We start from the raw sequence: 15,274 nt of genomic DNA on the forward strand, positions 1-15,274 counted from the left end.
AATAAAATAATATTAATAATAATAACAATAACTGTAATAATGTAACAAATTGGGTTCTAAAGTGGCAGTTGTATTTTGTGTGGTGTACCTGAACGCACCGCAGGGCTGACGGCAAAGCGAGAGAGTGCAGTGGAGATATTACTTTCACTTGTAACGTCCTGTTGTTGCTGGCAGTTGTGTTGCACAAGTTCTGAAATAAATGATTAAAAACCTGACGAAGCTGGCCATCTCTTTGGTGATGGTTGTCACCTTAACTTATAAAGACTGGCAAACGAAGGTCGGAGGAGTATTGTCAAGCAGTTCACGGACGCGCACCCCACGCTCATATTTTTCCACTAGTAAGCCTGACCTTTTTTTCCTTTTTTCACCACCTGCTTTAACATTCTTGAAACCCATGTTGATTTCTCTCAAGATAATCCACCGTGTGTCCGTCTTGCAGGAAAACAATGAAATTGCATCGCTGTCATAAATCGTCGTATTTCGGGCATTTCGTCGGATGAACAAACAAACGGTGAGTCAAATTTTACGTCGGATGTCGAAGCGATCGTATGTCGAGGTACCACTGTATGTGCAAATTTAATGATACCTGGTAGTCAAAACAAAAGCTACCATATATATATATATATATATATATATATATATATATATATATATATATACATATATATATATATATACAGTGCCTTGCAAAAGTATTCGGCCCCATTGAATCTTGCAACCTTTCGCCACATTTCAGGCTTCAAACATAAAGATATGAAATTTAATTTTTTTGTCAAGAATCAACAACAAGTGGGACACAATCGTGAAGTGGAACAACATTTATTGGATAATTTAAACTTTTTTAACAAATAAAAAACTGAAAAGTGGGGCGTGCAATATTATTCGGCCCCTTTACTTTCAGTGCAGCAAACTCACTCCAGAAGTTCAGTGAGGATCTCTGAATGATCCAATGTTGTCCTAAATGACCGATGATGATAAATAAAATCCACCTGTGTGCAATCAAGTCTCCGTATAAATGCACCTGCTCTGTGATAGTCTCATGGTTCTGTTTAAAGTGCAGACAGCATTATGAAAACCAAGGAACACACCAGGCAGGTCCGAGATACTGTTGTGGAGAAGTTTAAAGCCGGATTTGAATACAAAAAGATTTCCCAAGCTTTAAACATCTCAAGGAGCACTGTGCAAGCCATCATATTGAAATGGAAGGAGCATCAGACCACTGCAAATCTACCAAGACCCGGCCGTCCTTCCAAACTTTCTTCTCAAACAAGGAGAAAACTGATCAGAGATGCAGCCAAGAGGCCCATGATCACTCTGGATGAACTGCAGAGATCTACAGCTGAGGTGGGAGAGTCTGTCCATAGGACAACAATCAGTCGTACACTGCACAAATCTGGCCTTTATGGAAGAGTGGCAAGAAGAAAGCCATTTCTCAGAGATATCCATAAAAAGTCTCGTTCAAAGTTTGCCACAAGCCACCTGGGAGACACACCAAACATGTGGAAGAATGTGCTCTGGTCAGATGAAACCAAAATTGAACTTTTTGGCCACAATGCAAAATGATATGTTTGGCGTAAAAGCAACACAGCTCATCACCCTGAACACACCATCCCCACTGTTAAACATGGTGGTGGCAGCATCATGGTTTGGGCCTGCTTTTCTTCAGCAGGGACAGGGAGGATGTTTAAAATGATGGGAAGATGGATGCAGCCAAATACAGGAACATTCTGGAAGAAAACCTGTTGGTACCTGCACAAGACCTGAGACTGGGACGGAGATTTATCTTCCAACAGGACAATGATCCAAAACATGAAGCCAAATCTACAATGGAATGGTTCAAAAATAAACGTATCCAGGTGTTAGAATGGCCAAGTCAAAGTCCAGACCTGAATCCAATCGAGAATCTGTGGAAAGAGCTGAAGACTGCTGTTCACAAACACTCTCCATCCAACCTCACTGAGCTCGAGCTGTTTTGCAAGGAAGAATGGGCAAGAATGTCAGTCTCTCGATGTGTAAAACTGATAGAAACATAGCCCAAGCGACTTGCAGCTGTAATTGGAGCAAAAGGTGGCGCTACAAAGTATTAACGCAAGGGGGCCGAATAATATTGCACGCCCCACTTTTCAGTTTTTTATTTGTTAAAAAAGTTTAAATTATCCAATAAATTTTGTTCCACTTCACGATTGTGCCCCACTTGTTGTTGATTCTTGACAAAAAATTAAAATTTTATATCTTTATGTTTGAAGCCTGAAATGTGGCGAAAGGTTGCAAGGTTCAAGGGGGCCGAATACTTTTGCAAGGCACTGCTTTTCTTCCAGAATGTTCCTGTATTTGGCTGCATCCATCTTCCCGTCAATTTTAACCAACTTCCCTGTCCCTGCTGAAGAAAAGCAGGCCCAAACCATGATGCTGCCACCACCATGTTTGACAGTGGGGATGGTGTGTTCAGGGTGATGAGCTGTGTTGCTTTTACGCCAAACATATCGTTTTGCTCTGTGGCCAAAAAGTTCAATTTTGGTTTCATCTGACCAGAGCACATTCTTCCACATGTTTGGTGTGTCTCCCAGGTGGCTTGTGGCAAACTTTAAACAAGACTTTTTATGGATATCTTTGAGAAATGGCTTTCTTCTTGCCACTCTTCCATAAAGGCCAGATTTGTGCAGTGTACGACTGATTGTTGTCCTATGGACAGACTCTCCCACCTCAGCTGTAGATCTCTGCAGTTCATCCAGAGTGATCATGGGCCTCTTGGCTGCATCTCTGATCAGTTTTCTCCTTGTTTGAGAAGAAAGTTTGGAAGGACGGCCGGGTCTTGGTAGATTTGCAGTGGTCTGATGCTCCTTCCATTTCCATTTCCATCATCGGTCATTTAGGACAACATTGGATCATTCAGAGATCCTCACTGAACTTCTGGAGTGAGTTTGCTGCACTGAAAGTAAAGGGGCCGAATAATATTGCATGCCCCACTTTTCAGTTTTTTATTCATTAAAAAAGTTTAAATTATCCAATAAATGTTGTTCCACTTTACGATTGTGTCCCACTTGTTGTTGATTCTTAACAAAAAAATTAAATGTCATATCTTTTATGTTTGAAGCCTGAAATGTGGCGAAAGGTTGCAAGATTCAAGGGGGCCGAATACTTTTGCAAGGCACTGTATATATATATATATATATATATATATATATATATATATATATATATATATATATGGCGGAAAACACATACAAGACTGAAAAAGTAGTTTCTGCTCTTGCACTCCTTTTTAAAAGAAACTGTTATTTTAAGCCAAAACAACTGTTGTGTTTGATAGAATATTAAGGCTACCGTATATGCTGCCATAGCACATTCATGGCGTATTAAGCCCCCGAACTATTTTTAATTTGCCCGTTTTACCCTGGAAACCCCCGTTTACATACATTGCGCAACCGTTTTTGTTTCAACCCCAGCCATGAAAACAAGGGAATTATATTTATTATTCAAAATGTCATTTTTAGCTTCATTAATTGATGTGTAATATTTTGTTCAAAAAAATCGCATATTTTGAACTTTTAAACAAATTATGTCACAATGAAAAAAAAAATGGCATCTGTAAAAAAGTCGCGGATATCTACCTCATAGCTATCGCTTTGTTGTATTTTTTTTCTTTGTTATTACTGTTGCATTTTTCCCGATATGTTAGATGATAAATAATCGATCCAAACAAAGAAAAAAAAAACGTTTAAAAGGGTTAATATATGAAAAAGAACATCTCGACCACTCCTTGATGTCTGCGATTTCTGCATCGCGACACTTGTTATATTACCATGTTTCACCAATAAAATCCCCAAAAAATCCAGCTGTGGCCATTCACAGCTGTGTCTTGACACTCAGTGATACATGCGACATGGAGTTTTTGGATCGAAACAAGATAAGTACGCGATAAAATCTCGTTGAAGTCATGGCGTCTGTAATTCTGCTCTCGCGTGCGCTCACCTCCAGATAGGGTTTTGCCGTTTAAAAAAATTTATTTTTTAAAAAATGCCCTCCTCTCCTTCCCCCAGAAAATTGAGATTATATATATATATATATATATATATATATATAAATGTATATACACACACATATATTTTTTAAACAAATTTAAGATTGGTATAAACAACGTGATATCTCAACATTTATATATGTATAGATAAAGTGGCACAATCAGGGATTTGACAAAATTTGCTTTCGCAGACCAGACCAAATGATGTGGTCGGCCAGATCTAGCCACTTGGCCTTGAGGTTGACAAATTTGACAGTATTTGTGAATGTATGCGTGTATGTAAGGTGAGGGCTAATTGGTCACACATGGGGATGGCCACAAAAAGAAGGAGAAGAAACTGACAATATGAATCGGGGAAAAAAAAGAATGCCGGAGCAGGAAAAAACACAGGCGGCAGAGAGGAAACGAAAGAACTCTGAGCAAGGGGGGATGGAGTTTGGCAAACAAGGAGGGGCAGAAGTCTGTTAACCTGGTGCGACGGGGCGTGTGCTTGTAAATAAACATCAGGTTGAGATTATTCTGTGCAAGAAAGCCCAGACCGCTGGGCCCTGGAGTCAAAGTGGGCCTATACCTGGCTCTCTCACTCTCTCTTGCTCGCTCTCTCCCTCAGTCTCTCTCTTTCAAACCCACACACACGTACGCACAAAGAAACTGGATAGACACACAAATTGAACTTGCATTTCATCTGCACTTGCACTCTTGATCTGCAACTAACCTCTCATACATCAAACAAGCTCCTACACAAAACATGTATCGATGTCATTCATTCATATATACTGAATATCCTCACAAGGGTCATGGCGGATATGCTGGAGCCTATCTCAGCTGTCAATGGGCAGGTAAACAAGCCAACTCCGTAAATATCATCAGCGACTCTTCTGTCAAATAATACACCCAACATTTTTCCCCCCCAACTTTTCCATTCTGCTTCAATCTGTTTTTTTCACTTTGTTACCAAATTCACCATTGTGCTGGACTGCTGACCCTGAGTGCAATACAATACTGCTAGCAAAAATGCAAGCACATTAGCCTAGGTTGCAAATGTAATACTTACTGTTCAATACTTGGAGAAAGGTAGAGTTTGGGGAATACTTGAGTTGCCTCTGCATCCTCAAAGCTCACAGACAGAAGAGCCACATGCTCTCCAGGGTCCAGTGCAGTATCCTAGGAAAGGAAAAAGAAAAAAGTGAACACTCACAAAGGTTTTTACACGCAGAGGCATCGCTTGATCACTAACCCACAGAGATGCACCTATCAATTTTGCACAAAGGATTATGCGTGTGATTTAAGCAGAGGTGACATCGCCAAACCTAAATAGAGGCACTGATCATGTTTATCAGAGAAAAAACTTGTGAGAACATCTGCATCATGCGTTTGCTTAAGGCTGAAGCTCTCATGTGCCAGACAAAGTATGGGCTGTCTCGTTATACTGATGGTGAGATATCACATTTCTGTTTAAAAAAGATATTAGTAACAGTTATCGTATGCAATGTGGTCCATGTATTACAAAGCACAGTTTCTTGACTAAATGAACAAATGCAGTACTGTATGAGTAAAACAATTGTTTAGGTGCTAAAATATCATAGACAGTAAAAAGGATAAGAGGAAAGACACCAGAAGAAACATCTGTTTTGTTTCATGCTACATTAGTTTCAACATCTGCAACATGAGGCTGAGCTGATGACTGGAAGCACCAATCAACTCATGTGTGAGATGGTAACAGAGGCCACCCGGAGCTGCGTGCTAAAACCTTCGGCTGCCTCTCAGAGGTTTGACTTTCTCATTGTGTGATACATTTCCTAGAGCATGGCCACTTCTCAGGCACTGTCATTAGTGCAATTTCATATCAAATATTATGGGCTTTCTCTCTCCCTCCCTTGACAAAGTCTCTGCAATGATAATCAAATGTCTTACAGATGGTTTGAACTCATCCAGTTGGTATAATTGCTGCTGCTCACCATGGTGAGGGAAATCTAACCACCATACATGATGGTCGAAAATACTGTGTAAAATACTGTTAACCTGTTTAAGTGAACTGTGTCCCAATGTGATCAGCCTCATGAACTAATTGGAAAGATTTTTGTCTGCTCATCACAAAACCAAACTAATCTTCAACTTGAGGAAAAATGTGGTTGACAAGGTGGATGAAGAAGTTAATTTATTTAAAAATGTATTAAGTGAAGTACATTGGATAGGAATGATACAATGAATCTTCAAAATGTAATCATCTTAGGTACAAGGTTCCCCCAGGATTTTTCCATTCAAATTTAAGACCTTTTCAAGACCACATCCAATGAAATTCAAGACCAATCTCGCACCTATTCTGGCATACATTTATGTAATAATGCAAAAGAATCTGTCAGAACAACTAAGAATAACAGCATAATACAGGGCCAAGTAACAATCACGCAGTCACCAACCCAGTAGCGTAAATGAATGTCAAGCTGTTTAGTTTTTGTACTTTTGTTTAGACTTTCGTCAAATATGACCACAAATCCAGACGGGTTATTGAACTGCTCGGTCAGTTGTTTCGTGATGAAAGGGGCCAAACCAAACATAGTAATGTAGGCAGTCTTGTTGCTCCCACATATGAAAGTAGTGGTGATCTCAGAGTCGGGGAACATGACTTTGAAGAGCTCGCTTATATTGTCATTTGAGGAATACAAGTGGTGGTCTGATATTGTCTTTAGTGTCCACGTCACCTCTGCCTTAAGAGTTGGCGTCGAGCCACAAAGATCTCGTATGTTACCTGGCTGAGAGGGCTCGGTGCGTCTGGCAGCAGAGGTGACTGTTGAAGTTAGAGTCGGGTTAGCTGAGCAGAAACTGAGATATGGGTTCCTGCTTCATTGTAGCTGTTGAGCATGCTAAATGTTTAGCACTCTTCATGTGTGACTCCAAGGCCATATGTCCCATTGTGCCGAGCTTGAAGTTTTTATGGCACAGGCTGCACCGAGCCTCCCAATCATTCCCTGCTACAGCCTGAACTCAGTCATATTTTGAGTCACTCAACCACAATGGGTTAAATCTGCACTTTCACATCCCAAAGTTGCTGCGCCAACGACGACAGCTTGTCAGCGATTGACTGTACGTAAAGCTCCAACGTAATGCTGCATTTTCGAAAACGCGGAAGTCTGTGCATTTATCGGTCAGAGATCGATAAAGTTGTAGAAAATGAAAAATAATTTTACGACACAACGTTCCATACTTTTTTTGTTAGTTTACCTATTATACAGTTATCAGCTTTATCACACAGATAAGACAGGGAAAAATTAAGACGTTTGAGGATGAAATTGTAAACAAAATTTAAGACATTTTCAAGGCCTTAATTTACGGTTATCAAATTTAAGACTTTTCCCAGTTTTTAAGACCCCACGGTACCCTGTAGGTATTGCTTCAAAAAGATAAGTGCAACAGACAGCCTTCGAGTTCAGAGCAAAATTTGTTTTTTTGGGGGGGATAAAAGGTTACTACCTAGAACGTAGGGTAAAAGAGACACTTCATATTTTACAGAGGATTGCGCCAGACAAATGCACGTGGTTCATTAATTTTGGGGCTTGGTGATTGGTGGATTCTAAAAATATAATCGACCTCATCTGCCAAATGCATCTCGAGTCACAGCCAACTTGCATTTGGTTGCGAACATTTGTGGTCATTAATGTAATCATGTGGCATGGTGGTAAAGTTGTTAGCGTCAAGCACACAGTTTTGAGAATGTTGGTCCAATCACGGCTCCGGCCTCCACCACACAGTTTTGAGAATGTTAGTTCAATGACGGCTCCGGCCTCACCATGCCTGCACGGGTTTTCATTGTGTATTCTGTTTCTATTTCCTACCACATCCCAAACACATGGATTATAGGCTGATTGAACACTCCAAATTGTCCGTAGGTGTGTGTGTGCGTGTGTGTGTGTGGGCGTGTGTGGGTGTGTGTGCGTGTGTGTGTGTGTATGTGCGTATATGGTTGTTTGTCTCAATGTGTCCTGTGACTAGCTGTCAACCAGTTGAGGTGTAACCTGCCACCTGCCCATTGTTAGCTGGGATAGGCTCAAGCACCCCCACAACCCTCGTTTGGATAAACGGTTCAGAGAAAGAATTGAATGAATTAATATAAATGCACTTGCAGGGTACTTTCATACTTCAGCGACCCAAACATAATGCGTACAATTGAAATGCCTGCTGCTCTTTGCTACATAAATGCTGCATTTAAAAATTTCGATAAAAGAAGATGTCATTTAATAGTTTAGGAGACAGCTGGTGTGGTAACTATCAGAGAGTAGCATAAAATTTTAGTTAAGTCAAAAAGATGTGTTTTTTCCCCAACCGCCGAGATTCGCGAAGGCATGCATTATCTTTTTGTTAGTTCTTCCATGTCAAAATGATCACTGTAAAATTAAGAGTTATCGTAGTCAGCAACAAAGCAACAAAGTAGTGGCCACAGACTTTTTATCTGCATAATATCAGCTGCCCTTTTGTTTAGTGAGAAAATGTGTATTATTGCTGAAGATACATTTGGGGCTAAAAACATAGGAAGCAGTAAAAGATGGCAGAATGTGTGGCATCCAAAAGTGTCGGCTGATGGAATCAGCTCACATCAATATAGTCTGCATCAGTAAACAAGGGCTGCTCTATGTCTCACAGCAGCGCCGGCGGCTTCAGCCGCTGACGATATGGGACAGATAGGAACAGGCATGAAATGTGGGGCTGCAGTGGTTTGTGAGGTTTGGGAGAAGATTATTTTGCTCCAGTTTGTAGCTGTCAAGTCCTGTTTTTGTCTTTAAAGGTGATTTAATAGAGCCCTTTTTTTATTCTACTGGGACATGGAACACAGATGGATGAGAACTAACAGAAAGGTGAGAAGGCCAGAGGAGGAACATGGGGCAACTTGTACATAGTCTTCATGGGACTATCACGCAATACAGTCAGAAGAAGGAAGCTGTTGAGGGGAGAGCCTTTTCATGGAATTAGTCAGACTCATCTTGTTCAACAGAAAGCAAAGAGATGCCATAAGTTATATTGAATCAGTCAAATAATTAAAAAAAATAATTACAAGTAGCCTTTTAACATTCAGCCATTTCCATTCTCATTTTATGTATTGTGTATGGAAGCACAACTTGTGTAGGGTACAAGTGCAAGACACAGACAGTTGACTACAATTTCCAGATGGTCCAATATAGTTTAACACAAATCCTTTTGGTTGAACAGAGAATCCTTTCTTCAATCATTTATGATATCAGAATGTAGCATTAGAGTGGTTCTTAACCTGGATTTGATCAAACCCCAGGGGTTCAGTGAGTCAGTGTTAGGGGTTAAGTGAAGGTTAGGACACTTAATGTTCACTCATAAGATTCAGTATGCCACACACCATTTCATCCCAACTGGTTGCAGCTGATCATGGCAAATGACTTACTGTCTATACTAGAGATTGACCAATTATCAGCCTGGCTGATCATTGGCGCTGATATTTGGAAATTTAATGTATATCGATATCAGCCTTTTTTTCCCTTTCTTTTAACCGACCAGCCGATATGAAAAAATCAATTTAAAACTGGGTTATTTTGGCTCAGATGCTGCTGTGTCTCTGTGTCTCTCTGTGTGTCTCTCTCTCTCTCTCTCTCTCTAGCATGCTGTCTCCTGCACTTGCATTCACTCAGTTGTCTGTATTGAACCTTTCCACCTTTTGCGATACCAAGTTAAGTACAAGTTATTTTAGTCTTGATTAGTACACAAAACCAACATCGTTGAATAAAATGAGAAGCAAACTTAATGTAAAGGCCACTCGGCCTCTTGTCAGCTTTGTACACATCGACCCACTGATCCTCACAGGCTTGCATGAAGTTTCAAACCTCATCTCAAAGCAAGATACTCATAATGTACGTTGCAACATGTTTTATGAGCAATCCAAGTAAAAGGAAGATGCTTTGTTGTGAAAATAAGACATCCTACTAGGTTATAATATCAGTTTGGTTTAAAAGTTTAAAATCTGATTAGTAAGTTCAGTTAGAAAGCAAAATACTACTGAAATATGTATTTATGCTTCTAAAGAAGCGAAGAAACAGATGAATAAGGTGTTATTCATTTTGAGAATCTTTCTGCAATAATCACAGGGAATTATTGAAATCAACGTTTATACAACTCGTACAATAAATACATAAGTAGATTTGCCCTCATAGTACACCCCTTTATAGCTGTTTCAATTCATTTGAATCGGTTATAGGTCTGTGAACACCTTGATTAGTAAAAAAGCACTACGAACTAACCGATGGCCCGGATTTACAGCAATGAATTGGTTTTACCTGTAGGAGTACTGATGCCAGCAGTGTAGCTGGAGTGCGTGAGTGAGCGTGCATAGTCACCAGCAATGGATTGGGCGAAAACACGGATAAAACCTACACCTACATCTCTAATCGAAGGTTTGGAAATCATTTGGATTTTTTCAAAACAAGTTTTTTCCAACCACAATGCAGCCATAACCCGACAAAGTCCAAGGTAATAACGGCATAGTATATCGCTCGTTTGCAAGAGACTTGCAACCACATTGCGTAGTTGAAAGCAGAAGCTTTATGGACGTTATAAAGACACTCAAGCTAACTTTCCAGACAACATTTTGCCCCAAAGTGTGTGCATCAAATGAATATCAAGTTAAAGAATGAACTTAAAAAGAACTTTGTCATTTTTATATTTTCTTTAATGTTACTTGAATAGTTTTCAAATGTTTTAAGTGAGGCACACCAGTTTGCCCGTTTTGTATTTAATAATGTCAATTATTTCCCCAAGTAAATTGTAATGGCTTATATGTTGTCTGAATGTAGTATGTTCATTAGACCTGACCCTTATTTTCTCTTCGACACTAAATAATAACTTTGAAAAACGTACGCTTTTGAAATTAATATTTGTGTTTTTCTATTTTTTTCTCCTCAGTAACAAAGTATTTGGGATTAAATTGTCATTATGTATTGAGCCGAATTGGAAATTCAAATCGGTTAGAATTAGGGTTGTTACGATCATGTTTTTTTGCTCCCGATCCGATCGTTTTAGTTTGAGTATCTGCAGATCCCGATATTTCCCGATCCGATTGCTTTTTTTTGCTCCCGATTCAATTCCAATCATTCCCAATAATTTTTCCCGATCATATACATTTTGGCAATGCATTAAGAAAAAAAATGAATAAAACTCAGATGAATATATACATTCAACATACAGTACATAGGTACTGTATTTGTTTATTATGACAATAAATCCTCAAGATGTCATTTACATTATTAACATTCTTTCTGTGAGAGGGATGCACGGATATAAAGACTTGTGACTTTGTATATTGTGACTAAATATTGCCATCTAGTGTATTTGTTGAGCTTTCAGTAAATGATACTGCAGCCATTCAACCCAAATGCATGATGGGAAGTGGAATCATGACTGTGCGTAGTGCTACCAATAGATATGTCTTCTCTGCGTTGGGAAATAACATAAGGTGTTAAGAACAGATCAGTTGCTACCTTGCTTCCCCACATTGCTTCCCATGATATTTCTAATCGTAGGGAGAGGAATTGTAAGGCTTTAGCCTATTAAAAAAGGCTCCAAAGGCTGCCAAAATTCACTCTACTCATTTTACGCTCCCTTTTATCTCTCTATATGGGTAAAACGGTGCCAATACAACTTGAGCGCGCAATGTGTGCGTGGGTCGTGCAACGCATGCATTAATTGCGTTAAATATTTAACGTGATACATTTTTAAAAAATTAATTACCGCCGTTATGGGCATAAATTTGATAACCCTACCTTAAGCCTAAACTAAAGACTGGATGAGTGTAACATATTATGTCTGTAATGTTAAATACAATTAGAAAACCATTTAATTAAAATATATATATATATATATTAACAAAAGGCATGGCCAATATTTTTTTTGCCGATTCCGATACTTTGAAAATGACGTGATCGGACCCGATCGATCGGGACATCTCTAGTTAGAATCATTTATTATTTTTTTGTAATTGTCTCTGAATCGGACCACTAACTGTAAATCGAGACATGAATCGGATTGCTTTATGAGTGAAAGATTCACACCCTTAGTAATAGTGTTTAGCAGCTCACCTTTCACATTCCAGCCAAAATAATATACTGTACGTGCACAGTGGTACATCCACTTACGAAGTCTCTACAAACTAAAACTTTTCAGGTTACGACACGCCTCAACAGGAAAATACTGCCTCTTGTTAAGTAAAACGTATAAGGATACGAGAGGCAAAAATACAGTTCGGTATTATTGTTGGTATAGACCCTACCCACCGACGTCACAAAATCACGTGCTCGCTGTATGGTTCCGCCCCCTTGTCCGTCATTTTGTGTCTGTATTATCAATGGTCTCAATTGATCGAGCAATTTATAATGCATTTCATGGAAGACCCGGTGCTTTCGGATGCCGTAAACTCACTTGATGCGTTGCATAAAAGGCGTTATGTGGAAAAGCTTCAGTTTATCCATTCGCCAGATCCATATTTGATGCCTAAATCGATGTTTTTCGACCCGCTGTCTCCGCCGTATTTGCCTGACATCTGCTAGCTACCCTGATATGTACAACTATCTTGTCCACACAAAATCAGCCTATTCTCACGAAAGTTTGAAAAACTTTAAGAGCTTGGAGGCTTATAAATACTTCGTTGCTGGTTGGGTGAAACAGGTCCTCGTCCACGAAAATTCGGCAGGAATCTATCTTGTGCTTGGAAAGGTGAGTTACGAAATTTTCAATTCAAAATCTTTTGTTATTGCTAACATCCACTGTCAAGTCTAATGTATTTCATGTTGTTTGTCAATGGAGTTAGGGCTTTTAATGTTTATATGGTTTAGCGATAGCACTCTCACTACATACATACGTGTATGTTGTCGGCGATTAGCCTAGCAATGATCTTAATTGTGGTTGTCAGCCCAAAACCCTCTAAATATATATTAAATGCATCTTACCAGATATAAAATGACTACTACATAATCTGTGGTAATCGTTTGGAGCCCAGTTTTCTCGTCGAATTGCAGCAGCCCATCTCGCTCTCTTCTCTCCGGGTATCTCGGAATCCGGTAGAACTTCAAGTCTCTCCGTCTTCTCCGTCTATCTTCTCTGTTATTGCAACCGACCGCCACACACGCCTTCACCGTTTTGATTATTAATGTTAACGAGCAGAAAAACACGTCGTAAATAGGAGGAATGTACGTAGCCGTAACAGGTAAACATGATGTGTTGACGGACAAATGGGCGGCACCAGTCAGGAGGAAGGAGTTGTGACGTCACGTGGGTAGGGTCTATAGTGGGCTCGACGCCTTCATCAAAAGAGCACAGACCTCCTCGCGTTTCATGACTCTTATGAAGTGTTTTTTGATGAGATGGAGAGACTTCTCATTTGGATTAAGGAAAAGGAAATTGCCGAGAAATTAGTAAGCCATAAAGCTGACGCCATTTTCGATCCCGTGAAAGAAGAGGACATCGCCTCACTTGAAAGCTAGGGTGTATATATATATATATATATATATATACCCTACCCACCGACGTCACAAAACCACGTGCTCGCTGTGTGGTTCCGCCCACTTGTCCGTCATTTTGTCTCTGTATTAGCATTGTTTTCAATTGATCGAGGAATTTAAAATGCATTTCATGGAAGACCCGGTGCTTTCTGATGCCGTAAACTCACTGGATGTGTTGCATAAAAGGCGTTATGTGGAAAAGCTTCGTTCTATACAGTCACCAGATCCATATTTGATGCCCAAATCGATGTTTTTCGACCCACTGTCTTCGCCCTGTCTGCCTGACATCTGCTACGCTGATATTTACAATTATCTTGTCCACACAAAATCAGCCTATTCCCACGAAAGTTTGAAAAACTTTAAGAGCTTGGAGGCTTATAAATACTTCGTTGCTGGTTGGGTGAAACAGGTCCTCGTCCACGAAAATTCGGCAGGAATCTATCTTGTGCTTGGAAAGGTGAGTTACGAAATTTTCAATTCAAAATCTTTTGTTATTGCTAACATCCACTGTCAAGTCTAATGCATTTCATGTCGTTTGTCAATGGAGTTAAGGCTTTTAATGTTTATATGGTTTAGCGATAGCACTCTCACTACATACATACGTGTATGTTGTCGGCGATTAGCCTCGCAATGATCTTAATTGTGGTTATTTGTCAGCCCCGTAGACGAGGCCAGTTTCTTTCACTTGGTACCAGCTAAATATTATTCAAAAAATAACGATGGTGGAAGAAAGGGAAGTCACAAACATCTTGAATTTGAAACTATGTCGTACTACGTCGTATGTTGTCGGCGATTAGCCTCGCAATGATCTTAATTGTGGTTATTTGTCAGCCCCGTAGACGAGGCCAGTTTCTTTCACTTGGTACCAGCTAAATATTATTCAAAAAATAACGATGGTGGAAAAAAGGGAAGTCACAAACATCTTGAATTTGAAACTATGTCGTACTACGTCGTATGTTGTCGGCGATTAGCCTCGCAATGATCTTAATTGTGGTTATTTGTCAGCCCAAAACCCTCTAAGTATATCTTAAATGCATCTTACCGGATATAAAATGACTACTACATAGTCTGTGGTGATTTTTTGGTGCCCAGTTTTCACGTCGAATTGCAGCCGTCCATTTTGCTCTCCTCTTTGGATCCCTCGGAATACGGTAAAACTTCAAGTCTCTCCTTCCATCTTCTCTGTTAGTGCAACCAACAGCCACACACGCCTTCACCATTTTGATTATTAATGTTAAGGAGCAGAAAAACACGCCGTAAATAGGAGAAATGTACGTAGCCGTAACAGGTTAACACTATGTTTTGACGGACAAGTGGGCGGTACCATTCAGGAGAGCGGAGTTGTGACGTCACGTGGGTAGGGTCTATATATATATATATATATATATATATATATATATATATATATATATATATATATATATATATATATATATATATATATGTATATATATATATATATATATATATATATATATATATACACACATATATATATATATATATGTACAGTGGGGAGAACAAGTATTTGATACACTACCAAATACTTGTTCTCCCCACTGTATATATATATGGTTTATTCCTTTGCATTATCTTCTACTATCTACTTCATTATAGGTATTAACGGTTAGGTTAGGTATATGGAATGATTCAAATGGGTTTGGCTTTTGTTTTATTCCTGTTTTACACCGATTATAAAATTTAATGTGGCGTTTCAGTCGTACTCGGAACGGATTAGGGCATT

General features: G+C 39.4%; 1 protein-coding gene across 1 annotated transcript in view; it reads right to left on the bottom strand.

The window, feature by feature from the left end:
- Positions 1–15,274, bottom strand: part of babam2 (BRISC and BRCA1 A complex member 2) — a 113,020-nt gene that overhangs the window by 36,098 nt on the left and 61,648 nt on the right. The window contains exon 7 of the mRNA XM_057859411.1: positions 5,076–5,185. Coding sequence (XP_057715394.1) covers positions 5,076–5,185 — 110 coding nt within the window. The remainder of the gene's footprint in view (positions 1–5,075; positions 5,186–15,274) is intronic.

The sequence above is a fragment of the Corythoichthys intestinalis genome, chromosome 15 (assembly GCF_030265065.1).
Source record: "Corythoichthys intestinalis isolate RoL2023-P3 chromosome 15, ASM3026506v1, whole genome shotgun sequence".
Lineage (NCBI taxonomy): Eukaryota > Metazoa > Chordata > Actinopteri > Syngnathiformes > Syngnathidae > Corythoichthys > Corythoichthys intestinalis.